Source organism: Mixophyes fleayi, chromosome 2, assembly GCF_038048845.1.
Source record: "Mixophyes fleayi isolate aMixFle1 chromosome 2, aMixFle1.hap1, whole genome shotgun sequence".
Classification (NCBI taxonomy): domain Eukaryota; kingdom Metazoa; phylum Chordata; class Amphibia; order Anura; family Limnodynastidae; genus Mixophyes; species Mixophyes fleayi.
Window position 1 is genome coordinate 294,311,736 of NC_134403.1, and position 24,956 is coordinate 294,336,691.

General features: G+C 41.9%; 1 protein-coding gene across 6 annotated transcripts in view; it reads left to right on the forward strand.

Annotated features, from left to right (window-relative positions):
* The window catches only part of BCOR (BCL6 corepressor), a 134,833-nt gene that overhangs the window by 89,516 nt on the left and 20,361 nt on the right, over positions 1-24,956 (forward strand). For 3 of the 6 annotated variants that reach the window (XM_075196423.1, XM_075196421.1, XM_075196422.1), the window contains exons 3-6: positions 18,038-18,169; positions 19,285-19,360; positions 20,710-23,427; positions 24,219-24,272. In XM_075196423.1, the coding sequence (XP_075052524.1) occupies positions 18,084-18,169; positions 19,285-19,360; positions 20,710-23,427; positions 24,219-24,272 (2,934 nt within the window). In that variant the 5' untranslated portion in view covers positions 18,038-18,083. Of the gene's footprint in view, positions 1-1,310; positions 1,642-18,037; positions 18,170-19,284; positions 19,361-20,709; positions 23,428-24,218; positions 24,273-24,956 lie in introns of those variants that run through there. The other 3 variants (XM_075196420.1, XM_075196424.1, XM_075196425.1) reach the window with 3 other exon arrangements.

Sequence of the window (24,956 nt, forward strand, 5' to 3'; positions counted from 1 at the left end):
TTTATCAAGCAGTGAACATCGCTTTTTGCTGCATACTATCACCATTTTAGGATGGTGTACGACTACCGTCTCCTATGGGGCCCACTGAAGCTGGAAAGGCTTCATTTGATCCCCCACAGGGGGATACGCAGACTTTAGCCACACATGCACATTTGCACCTATTGCATTTGATTGCAGTACTAGACTGCCAGTGAACAGTAAAACCTGTTGGGATGGCAGGGGGAGGGGGGTTGTCTTCACCAGGGTTTTTGGATTTGAAGCGATACATGATGGGGCCAATTCAATTCAGAACAACACGACCTGCACACTATTACCGTTAGTACGGTAAGTTGAACACTGGTTTTTGCTCGCACCTCTCAGGCCGCCAGTAAAAATCCAGGTTAAAATTACTGTATTAAATATAATAGTACTAACACTGTGTTAATAATAGACTATCGTGGCCGAATTATATATATATATATATATATATATATATATATATATATATATATATATATATATATATACATACACATAAATTAGTGCAGTTATTACAGAACAGCGAGGTATACTTATGGCCTGAGATCTGGGTGAGTTTGGCTCGCCCGATTTACCAGTCACATCACTAGTAGTTTGCCCTCAGCAGATACAGAGATAGGAGAGGGGCGTGCACAGCAGAGTATAAGAACAGCCAGATGAAGCGAGGCAGAGATGTATACAGAAAGATAAAGAAGAGACAGGAATAATCCCAGAGACACGCAGAGACAGGAATGAGACCGTTACACAGGAAGAGAGATACCAACAGATTGCACAGAGGAAGTATGAGACACCTAGCAGTAAACATGCAGCCTGAGAGATAGGTAATGAGGACATTATGGGGAGACAGCCAGGAAGAGGGATGAGGGGGCTGGTTGTAGGGTAATTGCCGCCTGTCTCGGGAGTGTCACTTGGACATCACACATTAAGAGAGCACAGCTGCTGCTACAAACCCGGAGCGGCGTGTGACAGCGCTGCCTCCCAGGAGCTTCTGCAGCAGCTGAGGTCATGGGGCTGTCAGTGAGGATAATAGAATAATGTCCAGGTGAGGCACTGGGTGCAGCTGCCGCCGTCGGGCTTCCCCTCAGCTAACACCTTCTCCAGCAGCACAACAGCTAACACCGGGGGAGGAGAGGGGAGGAGGGGGAGGAGGCTGGCGCTGCTGCTGCGGCCACCTCCCACCGCTCATCTTTCTTCTTTCCTGGGGGCTTTGGAAATTGACCTCGCTAACCCACCCCCACCCAGCACCTCCCCCTCCTTCCAGGCAGGGGAGGGACCCTATCGTTCTCAGCAGCTCCTCTGCGTGCAGACCATCCTGCAAATAATAATAAACTTTGGTGCGATCGCTGCGCGTCTGGAGACGGCGACGAATATATACACCCGATCTATCTAGAAATCGTGGAGCTTTATATATATAATATATATGTATGTGTGTGTATATATATTGCCATTGGGGAAAGCAACTCGACACAAAGCGGATTTATAAATATATCTGGAATTATGCTGCGACTGGGCTGCTTTTTTCTTATTGGGATTAACACAGAGGATCAGCGCCGGACACTGTATTCCGCTGCATAGAGGGGAAGGTCCATCAGCTTGACGGGGTAAGCGGCCCCGAGAGTGCAGGTGAGCGGCTGGGTATTGTGGGGTGCGGGGACGGGGCCACCTGCTGACACGGAGCGGAGGTAGCGCAGCGCTGGGCGGATAATCTAGCGCTGAGAAACTGATATACTCAGACGTTGCTGCGCTCTTTCAATGTATCGGGACGGATGTTACTTTGTGAATTCTGCGGTGGAAATGTTGCAACTGAGTTCAAAATATATATATATATATATCTATGGTTGAGGAATAGACAAGGTGGCATTTAAATGCTCGTTGCATCCATGTGCTGAAGCTAATGGTTTAAATGAATCGGTTACATATTACGTTTTTGCACATTCCATTTACTACTTGGTGATCCATTGGGTGTAAACTGTTTCATGTTGTGATTACAATGAATTGGGCCACCACTATAACTCGCTTGTGCCCAAGTCACCCGTAACCCGGAGTGTTGTCTATGAATTCCGTGTGAAGCCTCACGGGTTAGGATGGAGTTGTGAAGTGACTTGTGGAAAATGTTAAACCGTCTGCAAGCACTGGTTGTATTGTTAAGCCGTACGGGACTTGCTGGATGTTCATATTGGGGTGTTCGTTGTTTTATCAGCGCACGCAATGATCTCCTTCCCACTCTTATCTCGTACTCCACGTTTGGGAAAACATTTGCCACATCACACTCGTGTCAGTGTTATTTAAGTGATTCTAGAAAGCTACCTCCTGTGTTTTAACTCCACGCTGTCTTAATCTCGGGCGCTACTGAAAAAAGCATTGTTCAAATGTCCGTAGTACGTTTTCTTGTATATCATGTATCGCACAAGCTCATTACGCATGGAAGCCGATCACCCTGCGTGTAACGAGAAGGCTGCTAGTTCGTCCTGTGCAGTTCGGTATAAAAGATACCTTCCTGTCCCATTATCTGAAGGTTGTAGCGTGTCATTGATCACCATGATCTGTGGTTTGGAGGAAGGAGGGAGATTGGGTAATTTTGGATATCAGGGGAAAGTCCCGTGGTTGCGCATCCTGTGTCCACAGTGCATGAAATGAATACACGGCATGCGGGTCTGCTGCTGCGGTCTGAGCGGATATGGAAAGCAGATATTACTGTTAGAGACATATCAACAATTATTTCATGATGTACATTGTACATAAAAATGAGTATTATTTGTATTAGGCGTTTTAAGTTTTGATCATTGAGAGATATTATATATATATATATATATATATATATATATATATATATATATATATATATATATGTGTGTGTGTGTGTAGATCTAGGATGTTTCGTTCGATAGGAACAATGTATAGCTTGGCAGCAACTAGTAGTGTGGGAACCTGATAATGTATTGCTTTGTGCTTGTATTGTGACACGGTCTAAAGTATAAGCGCCTAACTCCTTAGAGCATGCACTAAGACGGGTAAAATCGATTAGATACTCTGCATTGTAATACAAGGTCGATGTAAGTTAGGTGTTTTATCTTATTGTCTCTGGCTAGTAGGTTCCAGTGATCATTTTTTTATGTCCGGGGAGATGATGTTGTGGCCGTCGGGCGCATGTTGCTGGGGATGTTGTTGCGCATGGAAAGAATGGACGGTCACTCTGGCTTTTAATTGACATTATTGATTCCCATGACCGTTTCGGTCAAGATGAAGTCGGAGGATACTGGACTTCACTTGCAGGTCCTGCTCTTATATTTAACCCACGGTGGTGGTGGCCAAGGAAGTGGTGGGAGACTTTGGTTCTTCCGCAGCGCAACTAAGATGCAGTAGTTACATACATGGAATACGGACTAAACATCGTGCATTGCGTCCGAGAAGTTAAATTATTAACAGAGAGTAATAGGATAGTCGCATAGAAAATGAACCAATGTCTACCCCCGCCACCCAATACTTTCCAAACCTATAACAGCGCACATATGGATGGCTAGTTGTGATGGCGCTGTATTGCCTCAAATTAAAGCCTATTGTACAAGGATTGCTCTTCTGGGGTTAGAATACAACCAGCACATTGCCACAAAAACACGGAACCTACAGCAAAGTTAAGGTCAGTAATATATCACCAAGGCCTTGTACTGAGTGGCAGACAAGTGGTTAAGTGGAAAGAACACATTATTCTACTTTGCAGCGGCTGATCATCTCCCGGGGGGTAGGTGGAGGATGTTTGGGTTTAGAAGGAGTTAAAAGTCTCTCTCTATTGCGATCAAATAAGGACTCGTAGCTGCTGCTTGTTTGTTCCGCCGCCCTCATGCTGCTGATTACTCTTTATTCACCAAACTGTAAAGTGAGTGCTCAGGGCACGGCGAGGGTACGGGGTCCGTGCTGCCCCCTGCACCCAGTAGTGTGCTAACGTATTTGTTGTATAACTTGCACTTTTGAACTCCCAAAATATTACGACAAACTTTAAAGTACTTTATAGATGCCGAGAATGTAACTAGAGTTTTTTTTTATTTAAGTAAATAAATGATCGAGGCAGCCGTGAATCAGCCAAGAACGTTATAGCGCTCCAGACTCCGACTACCCTGCTTTATTTAATGCAATTATGGTTCCTTTACGCACAGGCGACAGTAAAACACTAATTGGTCGGTTTTATTGCAGCCTTTTAAGATGGTCTTGATGTGACCTTCTTTATATTGGCACTCATTAAGCGTTATACAAGTTTTCTTCTTGCACATTAGTCTCTACTAAAATATAGCTTCAAACGAGACTAGGCTATGGCTAAAATAGCATAGTATATAAATATTCTTTTACATTAAACAGCGTTTTCCAGTATTATCGCTGCGCGTGGTTTGCAGGGGTTCCTATTTGCGTCCGCTGGGTCCTCTGTGGTTTCGTTTATCGGAGTTGGGCGCATTGTAGTAGACACGGCACTGATCCCTGCGCTATCCGGCCCGGTTACGTAGCAGAGCAATAACAGAAACAAGGGAGAGGAACGGCAAAAAAAAACCTGTCTCCGTATAGATATGAATATGTAAGCAATTAGGCAAGATGGGCCATTTCATAAGCACAATAAAGCACTGCGGGCTGTGAAGTGACAGGTTTAATGCACAGCTAGAGGGCTCCAACCGTGCGTTACAAGCAGCGCGGCCGTCATGTCTCACTGCGCACTTAACCCTTGCCAGCGTGGATGGATAGTTGGGCAACTCAGCTAGCTACGTGCGGCAGCGTTGTGTTCTGCATGAGTACAAGTGACTCGGACCACGGTTTGCTCCGCTGCATGCAACCATTGTTTTAACCGATTTGGGACATCCCTTTAAATGTCATGCTCGCCGTGACTTTATTAGCAATTATTATCCTCCCCGCTACTGTTTTTCGGTCTAATATTTGTTTCATAAGAAATGGCCACAAATGGGAACCAACTCTAGAGTTTGTTGTCTTTGATACTAGAATGCTGGTCTGATGATTAATATGGTTTACCACTGACCATATTTACCGTAGATTTGAGAATGAATTGACAATAGCATCTTAAAAAGTCAAATGCGAAAATATGTTAATCTAGTTAGGAGTGGTCTTTGGGTGCGGGGGTTCAGCTCCATGGTGATTGTGATTACAGTATATAAACATTGCTATGTAAAATTTAAATAATTTTTACGTTGACAGTTGTGTATTGAATAGGTTATTATATGTTTTGTCACGTCATGTATCTCTGTGAATAGCAAATTCTCTCTTCCCTCCCTCCCATTCAGATGCAGGAAGCAGCCGAGCACTAAACAAACACTGATCAGTTGGAAAGGGATTCATGATAATTAGTTAGCCGAAGAGGAGGGGCTGCAGATACAAAGACTTGAGTTGACTCAGTCACTTGTCAATTGCTGGAATCTCAAATTGTGGCCGTGCACAAGCACATACAACTACACATCATTTTGCCTTTTCCATGAAATAGTTACAAAAAAATTACTTTTTTGGTGAGGAAAAGCAATATGATTGAAGAAAAACAGGCAATAATACATAGTTGTTTCTTTTAAAACCAGGTTTCCAAATGGTTAATTTGGGGATATTTTACCGTTGCTTTCTTATGCATTAACAGTCTGGTTTTCAGATCTGCATTAGAATAAGTTTAATGTGTGTCTGTGTGTGTGTGTCTGTGTGTTTTTTGCTTCCGTATGATTTATAAGCCGAGTACATGAGAAAAATAATGTCAGAAACAGCAGTAAATTGAGCTTGACAGACTTATTTTGCATGACTGTTTTCTGCTTAAATTACCCGCTGTGGCCCACATATCCTAAGGAGTGCTACAAAACTAGGTATCTGCCAGTCTTCCAGCGAAGTGACTGAGAATGCTGAACAGTATTTTGTATCAAAGTCTAAGATATTGTATCTAGTGGCTTTATTTATATTCCACATACAGACTGACTCCAGCCACAGCAAATCAAGGGATGGCATGTGTTCAATAGACACTCTGTAGTGCAGGTCATTGTGTCATATGAGTGGTATGCTGTGGCAGTAGTAGGCCAGACATAGGCTTTAACGTGGTGTTATTCCCAGTATAAAGTTACTGAATTGAGCTTGTCCTCCCTAGGGCATTCCTGTAGACTATGGATGGTGACCGGTATAATGGCAGATTTTAAACCCCATTTGGAGCCATTTTTCTTCAAAAAGGGGAAACAGATGATTGAAACATCAGCAAGCAGTTTAGATACCCCTTGGTGAAGGCAGACAACCTGCTTAGAGAGAAGTTAGAGATAAAGCAGAGGGCTGTCTCATGAGCGATACAAGCCCTGCAGGGACAGCTGGAAGCGTTATGCGTGATTAATACGAATAATAAAAGGCTTGCGCTCACAGCCTCTGCTCCAGGAAATAAAAGCCTATATTTAATATGTGTGGGACTCATGATTGAGCTAGAGGCAGGCACATCGCGCTCTATTATCCAGAGAAACAGACTCAGAGGGCTCTCGTGATGGAACCACATGTGCGCACACCGACTAATGTGGTCATTTGTCCAAGACCACAGTGACCGCACCCTGTGCCTAATGTAGAAGGTTAACCCAGTGTTTGAATGTTTATTGCATGTGATTTTTCAAAGCTTCTTTTAGTAATCAGAGAATATTCACAATGAAATGTCATACATAGGGGCCTACTTAACAAACAGAAGTAAGTCCACATTTAGGGCTTCTCTTATTTAACATATCCCCCGGCCGGTGAAGTCTATCGCCTGTGCCCCTCCTGTGAAGCTTCCGCATGCTCTGCCTGTCTATTTACCAGAGACATTGGTGCTACATTTACAGACGCTGTCCTCCCGTTGCAATTGCCATCTCACAAAGGCGATAGCACCGGAAAAAAATGCATTATTATTATTTAAATAAAGCATTCTTTGATATTAAATGATTTTTATTTTAATTTGTTTTTAATATTTTTAAATTTTTCTAGCATAAAAGAAGCTGGAACCCAAAGTCTGTTCCACTGCTCATGTATGAACCGGCAGTACCGGCTCACGCATGCACATTGGGACCCTGCACTGGCCTGGTAAGGGGGCCCCTTACTGTTGCCAGCTAGTATCGCTGGGAACGGAGTATTGCTCCGGTGACCAGGCAAACTATTTTTGTTAAATTGTGCGAAATAGGATTTTATCGTTTAGATAAGCAGCTATAGAAAAACTTCCATATCGTCAGGTCTTCATAAATAAATCCCATATTTACTTTTACCAACATATTATATCAAAATGTTTTTCATGAACCTATGTAATGACATATTTGGAGTGCTACTGCTAATATGGCACACTGTTACAAAATAACACATACCAAAAAAAACATTTGTATTTGTGTGGATTTTACACTCAATACTAGTCCTATAAAATGAGAGTAGAGGGACATGGTTTGTGTATTTTGAGGTCTTATTTGGCATTTCTTTCAGTTGGAAATCTTGGGACAAGCTGTATGTCACATAGCTAGCAATAATCCCACACACTGAAATACCGATGAAAGGGACTTTGTAGACCGGTCCACAGACTGTGAGAACTTGTGCACATATTTCATGGGTTCAGAATATAATGATTACTTCCAGGTGTAGCAGTGCTTCACTTCTCAATCTGGAGCTTCATCCAGGGGAATCTGTCGAAGGTACAGGAAAATCAAAAGCTGAAATTAGCGGGTGTAGTACTACTTAACGATGGTGTGAACACCGACAGTGTTCACACCTACACAATTATTACGATACTGAGGAGAGCGACATGTAAGAAAGAAACAGACACAGGGCAGATCCGATGTGAGGAGAGGATGACACTTCCAAACGTGACTTGGTCATTTCAGTTTTTAAAGCGGCAACGCATGGACCCGTGAAAGCGCTACCTTTAGGGGTTTGTGCATTGCCGCTTTAAAAAAAACAACCAAAAAGTCGCGGTTGGAAGTGATGTGATTTGGAAGTGTCGCTCTCTCCTCACGTCGGATCTGCCCTGTGTTTGTTTACAGGTAAGTAGGTCTTTCTCACATATCGCTCTCTTCAGTATCGTAATAATTCTGTAGGTGTGAACACTGGCTATGGTTACACTATCGTAAATGCAATTACCACCGAAATTAGCTTACCACCAGAATTGCAATTAAACAACTCTGTTACTTCCAACAAATGTTCCACCTCTGGTGTATGTTAGCAACTGGAGGATTTTGAGGCCTATGTAGAATACTACACTGAACCATTTGGGGTTCTGTTTCTTTATGGTGCATAGGGCCTATTGATCAAGTCTTACAGTCGTTTCTGCATGGTTTAGGCAAATCCGTATTGGGGCTATTTAACAACAGCCTGTTTCCAATACCTCCTGGGTTAGGCAAAAACAGGTGAATGGGGACTGCACATTCCAGCCATTAAGCAAGGTCTGAAAAGCTTAGGAGCTTGTCCCTGATTGCAGAATAGCTGGTTAACCTATAGGTAATGCACCTCCAGAGAAGTCTTTCCATCCCTCCCTGGCAGGTTGGCTACTCCTCTTCCAGCTTCTGTGTCTGTGCTCATGCGCAGACCTATAGATGCTAATGTGCAGCAAATACACCAGTCTGAGCTGGTGCTTCACTATTGTGTTGCTGCAAGCAGCAAGAGAGCTATCAGTGACATAGGGGCATATTTAATGTCTAGCACTCTTTTGCCACAATCTTTTTTCATTCCTTATCGTAAAGATTGTGAGCATTTATGACAAAAGTGTTCTGCCAGGACAGCAGTCACGATACCGACTGTCCCAGCGAACCACACCTTTCTGCTATGTCCTATGTCTTTCTATGGTCACTTTTGCTAAGTGGAAAATGTGCGATAATAGCTGGAGAATAGAGCAGATAAGGGGCCTATTTATGAAATTAAAACGTTTGTTCAATCCCCGAAAACTGATGTTTTCGAGGATTATCCGCAAAATTCTTATTTACTATCACTGCAACGTAACAGATATCATAGGTATCTGCTGCCTTGCATATCTCTTTGTTTTACTGAGCAGTCCCCATAACAGTGTATGGGCACTGCTCAAAAATGCTATTTACTAAAATTTGATTAAAAAAAAAAGTATCCTTTTTTTAGCTTGTTAATGTACGCTAGCTGAAGCTGGTGTACATTAACATAATTGAAAAATTTCACTGAAGACAGCTCCGAAGAGCAGAGCTGCACAGCGCATGTGTGGAGGGATCATTTGATCTATCTCTGTCACATGCTAATTCGTCTTTCTTTGCTTTATACTTGGCTGCTCTGTGCGCATGTGCGAGTTCTGCGCTCGGCACATGCGCACAATGATTACAAAGAAGCTGAAGAACATCCACTGAAGGACCGCAAGAGAAAAGAAAGTGTCAGGTAAGTGATACACTTCACAGGAACAGCTGTTTTTTGGAATGGCTGTTCCTGTGTTGTTGTTTTTTAGTAAATATGAGATACTTTAAATCCTCATCTATGCAATGAGGATTGAAAAGTTATCTTTAATATTATACGCTCCTTCATAAATAGACCCCAAGATGCGGATGTTCTCTGCAATGTTCTCGCCATAGGCTTCAATGGCTAATGCAGAAAATGTATCACTTGTTAAATGGTACAAAATAGTAGTATCCTTAGAGAGCTATGAGGTCTGCTTTTGCATTTGAAGACACTGGGACTGCAGCAGATATCTCCCAATGGGGCCTATTTATTAAACCTAAATTTCATGTCAATAGATGCCAATTAAAATATTTGCCTCATCTATCAACCGTGGATCGCAGCAGATATCATAGATATCTATTGATTTGCACTTTTTTTCTTAATACATAGCAGCCCCCATAGATGTCTATGGGGACTGCTATGTACCGCAATTTAACAATGAATGGAAATGCTTTTACACATACCGTAATGTACGCCAGCTCAGGCTGCTGTACATTACCGTTTCTGCTATTTTTCAGCACTGTTCAGCTCTGCTCCGAAGAGCAGATCTTTACAGCGCATGTGTGGAGGGATCACATGATCCCTCCCTGTCACACAGCGCATGTGTGGAGGGATTACATGATCCCTCCCTGTCACACAGCGCATGTGTGGAGGGATTACATGATCCCTCCCTGTCACACAGCGCATGTGTGGAGGGATCACATGATCCCTCCCTGTCACACTCCGCTCTCTGCAACACTGGAGTGCAGAGAAGTTTTCAGACAAAGCATGCGCACAAGGCTTCTGTGGAGCGCACAGCAGCATCGGGAACAAGAGGCAGTGAAAGGGTACGTTTTCACAGCAATTTTTCGTGACTGCTGCGCCTGTGGAGATTTTTTAATAAATATGAGAAATAGTCCAATCCTTATCAATGCGATAAGGATTAAAAACTATTTTTCATTTTATGTGGCTGTTGATAAATGTGCCCCAAAATCTGCTGTGATGCACTTTATAATAAATTTAAATAAATATGCACCTTTTCCCTGACGACTAACGCTTTTGGGGGATTTGAATGAAATATGGGATTAATAAATATGTCCCATACAGAGATTACTGGTATGACTTTTACAGTAAATAGCTCAGAAGACGCTTTCCTTATTGCCGGGAAATGCTTAGGGATAAGGGATGCTAATTAATAGAGCCAAATGTGGGCAATGTTAATTAGGCCCCTTAGTATGGTCTTGGTCAATTAAATTGCCTTTTGTAATGAATGACGCACTCAGACTAGTGATTCAAAGACGTCGCCACTTTTATCTGGCTGTTCAAATGCTGAAATGTTGCATTTATGGTAGTTGTGTAATCTATACGAGATTAGAGGTCTGTGTCCTATCGGGCCGTTGTGATGTAGTAACACATAAAAACTAAACTTGCTAGAGCAAGTCATAGCATAGTTTGGCTCAAGTTCATAGTGCTTAAAACAGAAGTTATGGCTTATAAGAAATGCGATCATTGTCTGGAAGCAGCTGTTTCTGTGTGGTGGTAGTTTCCCCCTACACTGTGCCTAGCACTGCAAGATAACAAACTCTTGTCATGTGTCTGCTCCAACACTTAACTCTTTACCAACTCGATGCACTGTTGGAATCTCAGATTACTTTGTAACAGGGCTGCAATGCATTGAAAACACTGACGGCAAGGTGTAAATATTAACAGTAGAACTAGAAATAAAACTGGTAACCAGTAATATGTATCTTATCAGTGCACCAGTTATGTCCCCTTTTATTCTGTGTAAAGCTATGGGCACAAAGATTGCTGTTGTTTTAACACTCCTTGAAGTCAGATCATTGCCAAATTCAGCGATACTGCGCTCCAGCTTTTGTGGGACCAAAGTCCCAGGATTCTGTGCCAAACCAAGGCATGCAGGTATTTGTAATTCTAGAAACACTGAGGAGCCACCTAACCAAGTTCTACCTGTAATTGAAGAACATATTCAACTGCACAACAGCTAAACATGTTGGTAGTGTTGAGAACCCACGATCATGTCATATTTAAACAAGTTAATCTTCCATGTGGCCCTGGTTGCAATGTGAAACGATCGCTGTTCCTCCGATTAAACTACTTGAGCTATTATTGTGTTTTGTTGTAAATTGCTATTATGCAGTATCACCCATTATAACAATAAAAGGGCTCCTCAGCATCTAGAATAACATGATATAATGTCTATGTGCATATAGTTTCTGCACATGCAGCAGAAGTGTAAAGCTTGCCTTCATTTCGGTGCTGAAAGGGTAAAGTCAGAAATCCTCGGCGGCTGTCTGTTAAGCAAGCCTACAGCTGCGAAGAAAGTCACACTGGAAGGCTGACTGCATTTTTTTTTTCTCTTCATCGGAGACTGTAAAATAATAATAGGAGCCTGTTTAATTCTCCGATCGCGTCTGGCACAGCAGGGGGAAAGCGGGAGCGTTGCGCGCAGCCATGGATGTGCCCCCACTGGCCTTTGCAATGGAGACGGGAGCCAGACTGATTAAACAGCACTTTATTCTCCAGCTTTCATTCCTTATCAAAGGTACAAAACACACCGGGCCCCCTGTCCTGATTCTCAAACCAGACCGCATTTCCAAAGCAGTAGCTGCTGGTGACACTCAGGCCCCTATTTATGAGGCATGAATTTTATGCACAATTGATTTCAATCCTCATCGCATAGATAAGGATTGAAATATAGTGCATATTGATTACAAATCAACAGGACCAGCAGGCACCAAAAACTGCTGCTCCTGCGAAGACTGGTCTCCTATCTTTTCTATGGCCACCTTTATGATCCTAAGATCCGGAGATCCCTTGTCCACAATGCTCTCCCCCATAGGAGCAGAGCTGATATATTGTAGTGTATGCCAGCTTGCGCTGGCTTTCCGACGCAAATGTAAGTATAGTGCAAATCTATCAACAGCATACATCTGCTGCTTTGCATTTTTTCCCCCGAAATACATAGCAGTCCCCATAGATGTCTATGGGGACTGCTCTCTACCGCAATTTAACAATTAATGAAATGTTAAATACATTTTCAAAAGTTGTTAAATTGCGGTACATAGCATGTGTTTTGGAAAAAATGCAAAGCAGCAGATATCTATGATATCTGCTGTGATGCACCAATAATACATTTTCAGTATACATAGTTTTGCGGCTATTTCCCGAAACTGACGTTTTAGGGGAAATTACAGGAAAACAATGATTAATAATAAATAAGCCCCACAGGTACATACAGCTCGGGCTGGTGTACATTACTGTATATGTAATTTTTGGGGTCTGCTCTATAGGGAGATTACAGATTGCGGTAGAGGAATCTTCGGATCCCTCACCGCATCTTACTGCTCTCCCCTCCGGAGAGGGGTCTTCTCAGGAACAGCAGTTTTTCGTGGCTGCTGTTCCTGTTGAAGTTATTTTAATAAATACCCACAAACTTTCAAACCTTACCTTTGCAATAAGGTTTGAAAGGGATTGTGTTAAAAACGTGGTCATTAATAAATATGCCTCCATATGTGTAATTGCATTTTCGGAACTTTTTAAATTGCGGTACAGAGCAGTCCCCCATGCATATCTATGGGCACTGCTCTGGATTTCAAAGCAAAATGCAAAGCAGAAAATATCTGCTATACATATAGGACCTCATTTAGAGTCCGACCCAAAGTCCGTTTTAGGCGCATCTAAAAAAAAAAACCACTATCACGCATGTGCAGAAAGCATCAAACCTGCCTGCAGCTTGCGACTCACTACGAGAGAATGGGAGGAACATGGAATTGTGAAGGCGTGACCATGTAAATACATCCTAGTCACAGTGAGGCGCAGACGCAACACATGTCAAACAAAGCTAAAGCTGTGCGGCAGGAATTAGGTGGCGCAAGCGTTGGCTAGCTGCAGGAACTGCTCGCAGCTTGATAGGGTGGGACACAACTACCAAGCTGCTGCACACTCCCATACCTAGACTTCTTAAATGGACTTTGTGTCCGACCCTAAATGAGGTCCTTAATGTACACGATACTTAGATTTGTATCTTTTTTGAATGAAATAAGGATTAATAAAAAGGCCCCTCAGTGTCCATAAGCACTGAATACACTGGTTGTGGAAAAATAGGTGGCAGAATATGATTAGTTGCAGTATTAAAACTGTTGTCGGCTCTCGTGCAACAAAGTTGCAGCTTGTGTATAAACGTGTCACACTCCTTAAGTCTTTATAAACGTGTGAAATTATTATACTTACATGTACCACTGAATATGCTTTATATAACCTGCTGTTTTGGTAGAAAATAAAGATTACATGTAGTACACTGCTATGGAAGCTATCGCACACTACACGGTTTCACCAGTTGTGTGGACTAGTATTTCATAGCGACGTGTGAGGCACGTAGTGACATTCTGCATGGACGCGGAGAGGATGGGTTGGTGGAAATTGGATGTTTGGTGCATGTTGGAATGTGTTTTCTAGCAGTTCTTGATCCCTATTTGGGAATGCCTCCAGACAGATGATCGTTATCTCCAGGGTTCCTTATACCTGCTTATGTAAACAATACAAACACAGTATTAGTGGGGTCTATATGTGTATATGTGATATATTTTCTCCTGAACCTCTAGTGAATCGGCATCTACATCATGACTTAAAACGGAAATGTAAAAGAAATATCGGTTTATCTTAATCTTGCCTATTGATCAGAGCTAGGTAGCCTTAGGGGAGGTGCACAGGAACAGCTGCTATAAAAAGCCAGTAAAACAAAAGCCTGCTTTTTACATGAGCGCCACGTCTCACAAATCTGTCTTAAATCACTTTTGTCGGATATTCCTATGCGCTGCGAGGTTTAAAAGCCTCGCACTGGATTGTTAGAGGAGCCCACTGCCTCTTCTCACCCCCTCCTCTCACTTATTAACCCAGCATTTAGCAGCAGGACGCAAGTGAAATCGTAGTCACGAGAAAAGGAGTCCTCCCCCAAGAGCAATTAAAATCCAGCCCTAGAATAATTCATGCACAGCGATAATCCTGTTAATAAAACGCAGCTTGTTCCCTGACACATTTGTATTGCGACACACTATACGTGACCTCTAGGCTGCTCCCTCTAGTCGTGTAGTTTAGCCAGGGGACATGTATCTCTGGGGTTCTCTTACTGACATAAGAATATGTGGCCTATATATTTTAGTTTACGAAATGGAACATTGGCGTCCATTCTGCATACATGATAGATGCTGCGTGCATTGGTAAATATATGTAGTTATGCAGGTGTACTAGGTAAACTATAGCAGTATAGGAGCTTTTCTTGGTATAGGTTCTCTGCAATACTGTGTTTTATGTCTCAGTAAATATTTTTTTTTCATTATACCATTAATAAAATTGCTGTTATTTGTTGTGTCACGGATTTGGAAAAACTCGTAGTAGAAGTAGGCTGAGGGAGTGATATGAAAATGAGATAACCACAGGTGTGTGTCAGTGTCATCGGGCCGAAATCTTGGGGCAACTTGGATTTTCCCACGGTGCCACTGAGACTTTGTCAAGGTCACGCACACATTCAGATCACTGAAATAAACTCCATAAACCCATACATAACCCAAGGATACGCCGAGTATACTGTTATAGCGAGAGTTTAGTACAATTCATATTGCATGTTCTCCTAATACCTCCGATTCTGCATTTTCATAAACTTCTCCCTCTGGCTGCCGTAGATACTTTTTGCATTTATGAGGTGTCAGACTTGACACATTTGCAGTCCACAAGAGGACATCTGGTGAAGGTGCTAATCTTTGCAGTTACTGTGCCGGTCTGAAACACTACATTCCTCCCGCGAGTTACACAATGCAAATAGCGATCCACTCTAAATATTGTCACTTGCCCAGATCCCTTCCCGTTTTTCCAACAGTCACCAAAATTTGGAGAGCTCTGAATAGAATTGTCACTACATCGGTGATTATTTAATTCATAGAACAGGACAGTTTATTATGAGAGTAATAATCTATGATGTATATTATTCACATATAGCCTTAGTTTATTAAGCTGCCAAAAGCTTTGGCAGCACATTAACGTCATCTTCAAGGGGGTCCAGCTAAAGCCTCTCGGGCTTCACTGGACGTGCATAGCACTTACCGCCTCTCACTGCAGTGCTAGGCTGCTGGTGCATATGTAGGAACAGTTTGTGGATAAGGAGGACTTCGCTGGGGATCCCAGAGCAGCCATGTTATGATAAATTACAGTAGTGCTTCATTATGCATCGCTCCGATTTTCAGCGATGCATAATTATTGTCACCGTACGGTTTTCATAAATAGACCCCGGGGTTATGCTGGCGCTTGTTATTCCACCACTGCCACACAAGCAATGCGTGTCTATTAGAGCGGGATCTACATTGAAACGTGTGTGATTGTTGTTATAGTTCGAGTGCAACACGGGTTGTGGTTGAGATATATTTTGCGCAGTGGAGCAAACTAGAGAGGACGTGAATTCATTATTGTGGGTGATTATTTATACGTAGAATTGCATTTTCGATATGATCTCCCGAGAGTAACCTCTTGTAAACCAGTACGTAATGTTTCAGGAGGATCCGCAGCCTCCTGGTGTCTATAATGCCAGCTCGGTCTAGCAAATACTACTCTCCAGGCTATTAGTGATTTTTCTTTTTTAATCTTAGCCAGTGTGATCGTGTTTGTGGCTCCTGGCTGTGGGTGTTTGTGGGGTAGCTGGAGTCAGACAGGAAATATAAACCTCTCCCGCAGCTGGGCTTTCCACGGCCAGTCACCTTTCACCTGCAGCCTTGTGCTGCTCTCAGAGCGCCTGCTAATGATTTATCTCCCCGCACCCCTCCTCCCCTCAGCCAGCCGGCTGCTGCTGTACCGCTCCGTATAGACACGTGTGCACAGATCGCTACACATAGCAGGGTAAGGGAACACTTCTCACGTCATGAAACGTGCGCACATCGGCTTGTTGTCTGTACTGTTATTTTTCATAGCTTCCTTTCCTCTTGATATTTACACTATATATAGGTATAGATGGCTGCAGATATCTCGGTTATATACCGAGCGTAAAATAAACATCATGCGTATTCTTGATGTTTTGCATCCTATATTATTTCAACCACAAAAGTGTCATATATTGTTTTATACTGACTAATATAAAATAGGAATCTTAAAAGTTCATGATTGTCCCATTTGTATAAAATGATAGCGCTGTATGCACACGATTTACTCAGATGGTGTGTATGTATACACATATATGATCACAACTGTATGATTAACGCTGATGTTTATTTAAAATGTAGTATTAAGTTGTAACTAGTATTCTATATACATGTATCGCTTAGGCTTGATAGATGACATTGAAGAATACATGAGCATGTAGGGTCCTTGCACGTAGCGCGTTAAATAAAGACTTATTTGCGAGCAGGATGCTGTACGCGGGGATTTCTTGGTAGCGAGTCTGAAAATCCCCCAGTGATGCGTGTGCCTTGATCTTGAAGAACAACTGCTTTTGGGATTAAGCAGACACCGCTCGGAAGCCGCCTTCCCCCTCTAGCTGCCACACTAGTACTAGCTCCAGTACGTGCTTGGCAAAGACAGCTACGATCACTTGGCTACAGCATCTCTTACGCTCACATCATTTGTTGTAGCGATCGGGCTGCAGAAAGCAGTCTGATCCGCTCCCAGCCACACTGGAGCCGTACGATCACCTTGCACTGCTGCGCTGAGATATCATTTATCAGGAGACACGGCGCGACCGTGTCCTGTGCGCCTGGCAGTCAGTGATTTATATGTGCGGGGAGTGTTACTGCTCACCACAAGGGCTGATACATACAGATAGATTAATTCCAGGCCAATCCTTATATATAATCTCCGAGGCTGAGATACGGCGCTCAGCGCATTGTGCATAATACACCCGAGCTGTATAAAACGACCTCGCGCTTTCATTTCTGTTCGACACACTGCTATAGAAATATCACTGAAAGCCTTGGAATATTCTGCCAGTAAGCGGTTAATGCCAGTACTAATAGGCCTGCTAATGCACGGATGTCCTTGATCAGATATGCCTGTATTTATATTGCTGCATTACACGGGATGCGGGATCAGGGCTGATGTATGTGTGGTCGAGATAGACGAATAGCATTGAGAGGGATCGGTGACACCTGAGGGTAGCTTGGGACTGCGCCTCAAGGGTTAAACTTACCCAGCAGACGTCTGATAATGACAGCAATTAACTGCTATATGACGGCAAGTGATTGCTGCCTGGAGTCTGCTGGAAAGGGGATTGCGAGTATTACATAAAGGATTGTAACGTGATTGCGTGTGACAAATGGCTCCAGTGTTGAGGGGGTTAATGAGATCAGCTAGTAAGTTGCTTTTCCCTTGACCTATAAACGACCTCGATTTGCATAGCCCCCTCTCACCCTTTTTATTGCTGGGAATGTCCCTTAGCATTTAGCACAAGCTGATCTCCCCCACCTCCCGAGCTAACTCCTGCATTTATTATTAATTACCCGAGGGACAAAGAGGAGGGGGTTTCGAGTGAGTCTGGCTGGCTGTGCCTGTGTACCATCGCTGTCTCTGTTTACACTGCGAGCGCTGCCCGATCTCTTTCCAATTTCTCACCTCATTCCCCCCTTCTAATGTTTCCGCACAGGGGACACATTGAGAAGAAAGGGAAGGCTGCAGTGTTGAGGGACGACATGCTTTCGACAACCCCCCTCTATGGGAACGTACATAGCTGGATGAGCAATGAGAGGGTCCGCATGTGTGGCATCAATGAAGACAGGTAATGGCCCTAATTAATCTAAATTATAGCATCTGGTGAGCCTTCTTCATTAATCAGTTTATAGGATCCCCACACATGGAATGTTGCCCTCTGAGCATTCCAAAATAGAACATTTGCTCCGTATTGAGGTACACCGTGCTTCTCCGAGAACAAGTACAGCGTTTTCATGGAATTGTAGAGTAACACAAGTTTATACCGGAACGTTTTTGAATGTCATCATATGGTCAAAGATCGGGGAAAATAAACCTAAAAGCAAATGTTCAGAAGTAAAACACAGAACAGCCCTTCTAGCTCTGTTGCTAAACATTTGTATCAAGTTTATCAAATTTCCTGTAATATGTAAAACTGTGCCAATTCAGCCACTCACCAGTGGTACCCCTATTTTTGGGATATTTATGTACATACATCTACAGTATTATTAGTTTATGATAATATAGCTCTTTATAATCACAAGAGTCACGTTTGCCATTACTGATCTACTGAGATATTTGTTCAGCTGCCGTGTAGACAGTAATTGCAACATCTGCAGGCAGAAACTAGGAACTACTCCATTTATGAAGACATGGCAAAATGTAAAACATTTTATGAAGTTGCAGATCCTCAGGCCACACATGTCCACAAGACAAAGCCTTACACAACATATCTTACAGGACATGCTTAAAAACCTAAATCAATTGTTTACCTGTTCTTGAACTGAAAGTCATATGGAAACCTCCTTGGCTCAAATGTCATACAGTAACAAAAATAAAGTATTCTCAAAAGTGGAGCCCAGACTAGAAAACATATCTAGATCCATTACTATAGAGGGTATATTCTAAAGTATTCTTGTAAGAGAATATACCCTCACACTTCTATGTACTCCACTTTTGAGTATACTTCACTTTTGTACCTCATTTTTGAGAATTTTCCCCATAATGTCTTATACAATAAAGTTGGCAATGGATAAACAAACTGATCTTTATTATAATCCACGTCACTGTTGATGGATTTGCTAATTATTATTACACTGTTTCAAGTGGTCTGTGTATCTTTTAGTATATTTATTATGTTAAGTAAACGTCTGGTCAGGCCTAGTGTTTTAAATGTCCATCCTCACAGACTCTATCTCTTCTCAGGAAAATTCTAATTAATGATGGTGACCTTCAGAAAGCCAGACTTGAACTGAGAGAGGATCACCTTGGTCACAGCTTGGTAAGATTTGCTACTAAAGGGACATGTTTAGTTGTATCTTTTACATAGTCATTTTGGACCTCATTTAGAGTCTGTCGCAAAATCCGTTTTAGACACATCCAACAAAAAACACTACCACGCATGTGCGGAAAGCACCAAATCCGCCTGCATCTTGGACGCAATTAACACTTGCAACAGCTTGCGACTTACTACGAGAGAATGGGAGGAATTGTGGAACTGTGAAGGCGTGACCATGCAAATACCTCCTAGTCACAGTGAGAGTGAGGTGCAGACTTAACACACGACAAAACAGGGCTAAAGCTGTGCGGCAGGAATTAGGTGGCGCAAGCGTTAGCTAGCTGCAGGAACTGCTCACATCTCGATAGGGTATTAAGAATGGGACGCAACTGGGGTTGATTGCAACTAGTAATACCCTACCAAGCTGCGGAACACTCCCACTCCTACACTTCTTAAACAGACTTTGCGTCCTACTCTAAATGAGGTCCTTTATGTTTAGTGGCATATTAATGCCATAGTGCAAACGGTTTGAATTGCTGAATTGATACTTTTTGCTTGGTTTGAACAATTGTTATATTTTTATATAACACAGAACATGACCGTTTCTGATGAATATACAAATAAATGTATAAGTGTCTCCGCCGTTTTGGGCAATTAGACTACAGCTCTTTCTGGCTAGTCAATATTATAAGAGTTGTAGTTGAACAAAAGCTAGAAGACCAAAATCACTCATCCCACGGCATAGCATTTTTACACTTTTAAGCCTTTAATATGTGTTTTATTATAGATTTAATCCCTCATTCTTTTTTGAATAGTTATCATACTCCATCAGACTTCCAAAGCTGAAAGTATTGAATGTACTATGAAGTTTGCATATGTTTGAATCTCTAAATTTTGATTTGATAACTGGTTAATGCATTAAAGGCAGTTGTTCATTTTCTAGATTGTATAAAATATGCAACACTGAGCATTTTAGTTCATGTACAAAGGACGGAGGGTGTCTAGTTATAAGTTGCTCTTTATAGTGCACTCTATTCTCTTTGGTAGTAGTTTAAATGTTTTACAAAGGTGTCATTGTTATCCATATATTTTATAGTGTCCGTCTTAGTTACAAAGGCCTATTATGATTGAGGTCATTGTACTCTGCACACATCGTTTGTCTAGGTCAGGTTTGTTAAACCTCTTAATACTCTTTCCTGACTTTGGTATAGATTTAAATTTTATTTTATATTGACTGCATGCAATTTATCCCGAATTTTGCAAAACAATGTAATATATTTTTTTATTTTTTTTTCCTGATTTTTAAAATATTTGCCTTTATTTAATTTCCTCTTGCTTTCTTTTATCGCAAGGTGGAGGCTGCGGCTGTGCATCGCATGGACGGCCTAACTCTCGGTATGGACCGAAATGGACTTATGCAGGAAGGTTTGAGGGTACCAAGTGTTATGGTCTATTCTAGCCTATGTGGCTTAGGCGCAGAAAAGGTCAGAGAACCTTCCAATCCAATACCAGGCCTTGGATATGCACCTGACCGAAATCCAGAACTTCAGTTCAAGCCAAATGCTGCCGAAACAATGGAGAGTGCTCATATGACTGGAAAACAGCCCAATGGCTTTAACTCCTTGTTTAAAGCACCACCAGGACTGCAAAAGACATCTGTCCCTACTAGTGAAGCATTAGTTATGGACAGAACAGCAAATGACAAGCAGAGTCCTCTAGGTGTTAATGGTGCTAATTATTTAAGAATTCCATGGGTGCACCCCTATATGGACAATACATCACCGGCTATGTACCCCTTCATTGATTCACCAAATAAGTATTCATTAAATATGTATAAGGCTTTTCTACCTCAACAGTCAGCATACAGTTTGCCACAGCATTTGACCTACTCACCTGTGTGCCCAAATGGTGAACGCTTTGTATACCTTCCACCATCCCACTATGTAACACCGCACATTCCGTCAACGCTGGCACCACCCATGAGAATTCCTGCACCATCAGCAGCCCCTACTGTTCATTGTTTAGAAAAGAACTTACCTTGGAAAATGGGAGTTAATACAGGATCCACTGTTGATCCCCATGGATATTCACACCTGCAGACAAATAAACAACCTAGGGTCCCATGTACAAAGTCTGTGACTAGCAGTATTTCACCAGAAGCCTCTCTATTGTTGGCTCCTTCTCAAAGACCATCTCCAAGGCTTCACCATACAGCTCAACCAGTTGGGGACAGCTACTCAGATTTTCAAACATTTGTCAAAATCTCAACACCACCGACATCTGTTGCTCACACCAAACCACATACTAGTGTGAGCAGTGACCTCACGCCTTTAAGATCATGTAGCACAAAAACTAGCAAAATGGAGTGTGATAATACACAGATGCAAGCGCCCTTAAAAAAGTATACAAAGGATAAAAAGGACAGAAAGTCTCCAAGTTTGCTAGAAAAGCAAACGCCTCACAAAGATGGAGAAAAGCCACTTGATCTGTCATCAAAGCTTGGTGATGCTGAAATGTCAGCAATGTTACTTTCAGGGCGATCAGGGAATACCCTGGGAATAAGCACCAGAGACATTCAAAAAGAAGCCATCTCTTCTGGAAGTGGTAGTGCTATCTTTAGACCTGAAATGATCAGCACTGCTTCTTCATCGTGGGTGGTACCTGGCATGAATAGTACTGAAGACATGAGTGGCATCATGCCACTTAAAATCAAAGCATTGGAGAGGGTTATGCCACAACAGAGGAGTTCTTCATGTCCCCGCATGGGAAGCTCTGAAGGAGTAATTAGTAGTAATTCTGGATGCCTCTCTAGTGCAGGTCGTCCAGCATCCGCTTCACCTGCTCCAAATGCAAATGGGGAAAGTAAGAGCACTGCAGACACTAATAAATCTGCCATGCAACAACAAGTTCAACCTGCAAGTACACTTGGCAAGGGCAACAAGCCAGGAAAATCTTCCATCCTGGAATCCACCATAAAAGTGAGTGAAAGTAGTCTGCCTCCTGCACATATGTTCTTGCCTCAGAATGAGCCTTTCTGCTCTACTCCCTTGGCTTATCCAAGCAGTTTTATACCATATAATGTTTCTGAGAGCCTTGCGTTATCACATCTACACTTACATGGAAAAGCTCCTGTTTATCCTCACCCTGTTTTATTGCCCAATGGAAGCCTTTTTCCTGGCCCAATGGCACCAAAGCCTGGTATTCCATATAGCATACCAACTAACAGAGATTACATGACCTATCAAGATACCTTGAGCATGGTCCATCCGATCTTGTTACCACCTTCCACAATGGAAATAAGCAAAGACGAGAAGGCAGAGAGAAGATCTAGATCACACGAGAGACCTCGATATGAGGAGCCTGTCAGCAGACTGTTGGATATATCGAATTCGACGCCAAAACTGATTTTTGAAGTTCCCTCGGATAAGACCTTGAAATCCCACCAGTCATCTCCATTAACAAGCAAACATGCTTCAAAAACAGAGATGTTGTGTTCTATTGAAGAAAGAGAACTGAAATGTGATCCTAATTTCACCATTAATGGTTTTGTGCCTGAAAAGCATGTACTGAATGATCTGCAGAAACCAGAACAAGGAACACAGCACAGAGATGCTCTGGTATCTAGAGATGAGAATCCAAAACATAATGACTTTCATGATTCTTTTCAGGTCCCCAAACCATCTCAGAATTCACCTGTTTTTCACTTTAGACAGGAGAACATTTCTGGAAGTCAAACCATGGACTGTGCTACCGCTGAACCATGTGCTCGCTTCATGGTACCTAGTCAAAATAAAGATGCACTATCTGGATTTTATGGCAAACCACAGGACAAATCACAGTGCTATCTTATGGCAAATGGTCACTCAGATACTGAAATGGCTGAGACCGTTGTGAGAGATGATACTGATGAATTTGAAACTATAAATGGAAGCCTTGTGAAATCAAGATCCTCAAATTTAACCAGAAGGATAGCAAATTCTGCTGGCTATGTGGGTGACCGGTTTAAGTGTCTGACAACCGAATTGTACGCAGACTCAAGTCAACTAAGCCGTGAGCAAAAGGCTTTGCAGGTGAGTGTTCCTCAGCGCTCATATACGTCAAACAAAGCTTACATTTAAACATTATAATAAGCAGGATATTTTTAAATTGATGTACATGACATTGCAAACACTGACAGTATTATGATGTATGCACAAGCCTAACCTGTGACAACTGCATAGCTAATTAAAATTGAAAAATGGCTAAAGACTATGTAAATTAGATATTTGCAATAGCCAGCTCATTGTAAAGCAGAGGTAGTGAATAAAAGCTTCAATAATATCACGCCTGGCTACTAAACATTTCAGTTGCTCATTGGTAATTAAACAGATCATCGTCTAAAGCATGCAAGGAACCAATTGACATGGCTTGTTCTGTCTACCAGTTTATAATGAAATCATCAGTAAATTCCTCTGGCTTTTACATTGATATTTTAATAGGGTTATTGTTCACCTGCATATTTTGCATTTCTGGGCCTGACGAGCTATGAACAATACACTTGTTAAAACGCATTGGATGCAATGTCAAAATGGTGTTTATTTATTTGTTTATTTCCTGTGGGATTTTCTTTAAGGCTAAATAATGTTTACTTTCTGAACTATAGCTACTGAAAAGTTTAATTGAAATAATATTGTGTTCACTTTTTGCTAAATTTGCTGCAAAGTTATTGTGATAATCTTACAAAATAGTGATACGCTGTTTCTGCAGCAGATTGGCTATTTTCAGCCAAATAGTATTACATTGTTCATTTAAAATGTATTTGCTGACTTAAAATTGGATAATTATCCAGATAATGTATTAAGTGCCCATTTTAATTACTTAGATGGAAGGCATACAAGAGGACAGTATTTTAAGTCCACCTGCTGCTTACTGTGAGGTCAGTCCTTAAAATTTTTATTATTAGACTCTAATGCATTTTTTTGCTTCATTTCTAAGTATGTGATGGGCCATGGTTATTGTGTCTCCGAAATCCCGTTGAAAATGTATGTCTGCTTCATTTGATGTTTACCTTGCATGTAGCAATGCATCAGAATATTCTCCTATTTAATTTGCACATTCTTAACCTTTTTAACAATACCAGTTGAACTTGCTCAAAATTAGGAGGAAAAGCGACAGACATTTGTTTTTGTTATAACTGTTCTATTTTAAGATGAACAATGCTTGGTATTTAAGCATGCTTATGCATTTTAAAGAACAGCTTTATGAAGTTGTCTCTTGTACAGAAAGGTCAGCGGGTCATGGTGGTTTTGTGATGTCAGTCATGTCTTGTTAAATGATATCCACACAAGGATACAAGCAAGCCCATATTTACAGTTGGCATTGCCTTAGGCTTTGTGAGAGCAATGCATGCTAAATTAGTGATTGCACGCCACGTGCTCCTATCCCTTCAACCAACTTCCCTAGACCCCTCCTCGATTGCAGTTTTCACATAAAGTTCAAAAAGATAAATATTTCTGTGCTGTCCCTTGAACAGTGATGCAATAAGCTTGTTTCTAGCTTGCCTATAAGGGACCAAGTAGATATACATTTTCCTCTTAGTAGTGCTAAATATATAGACCCT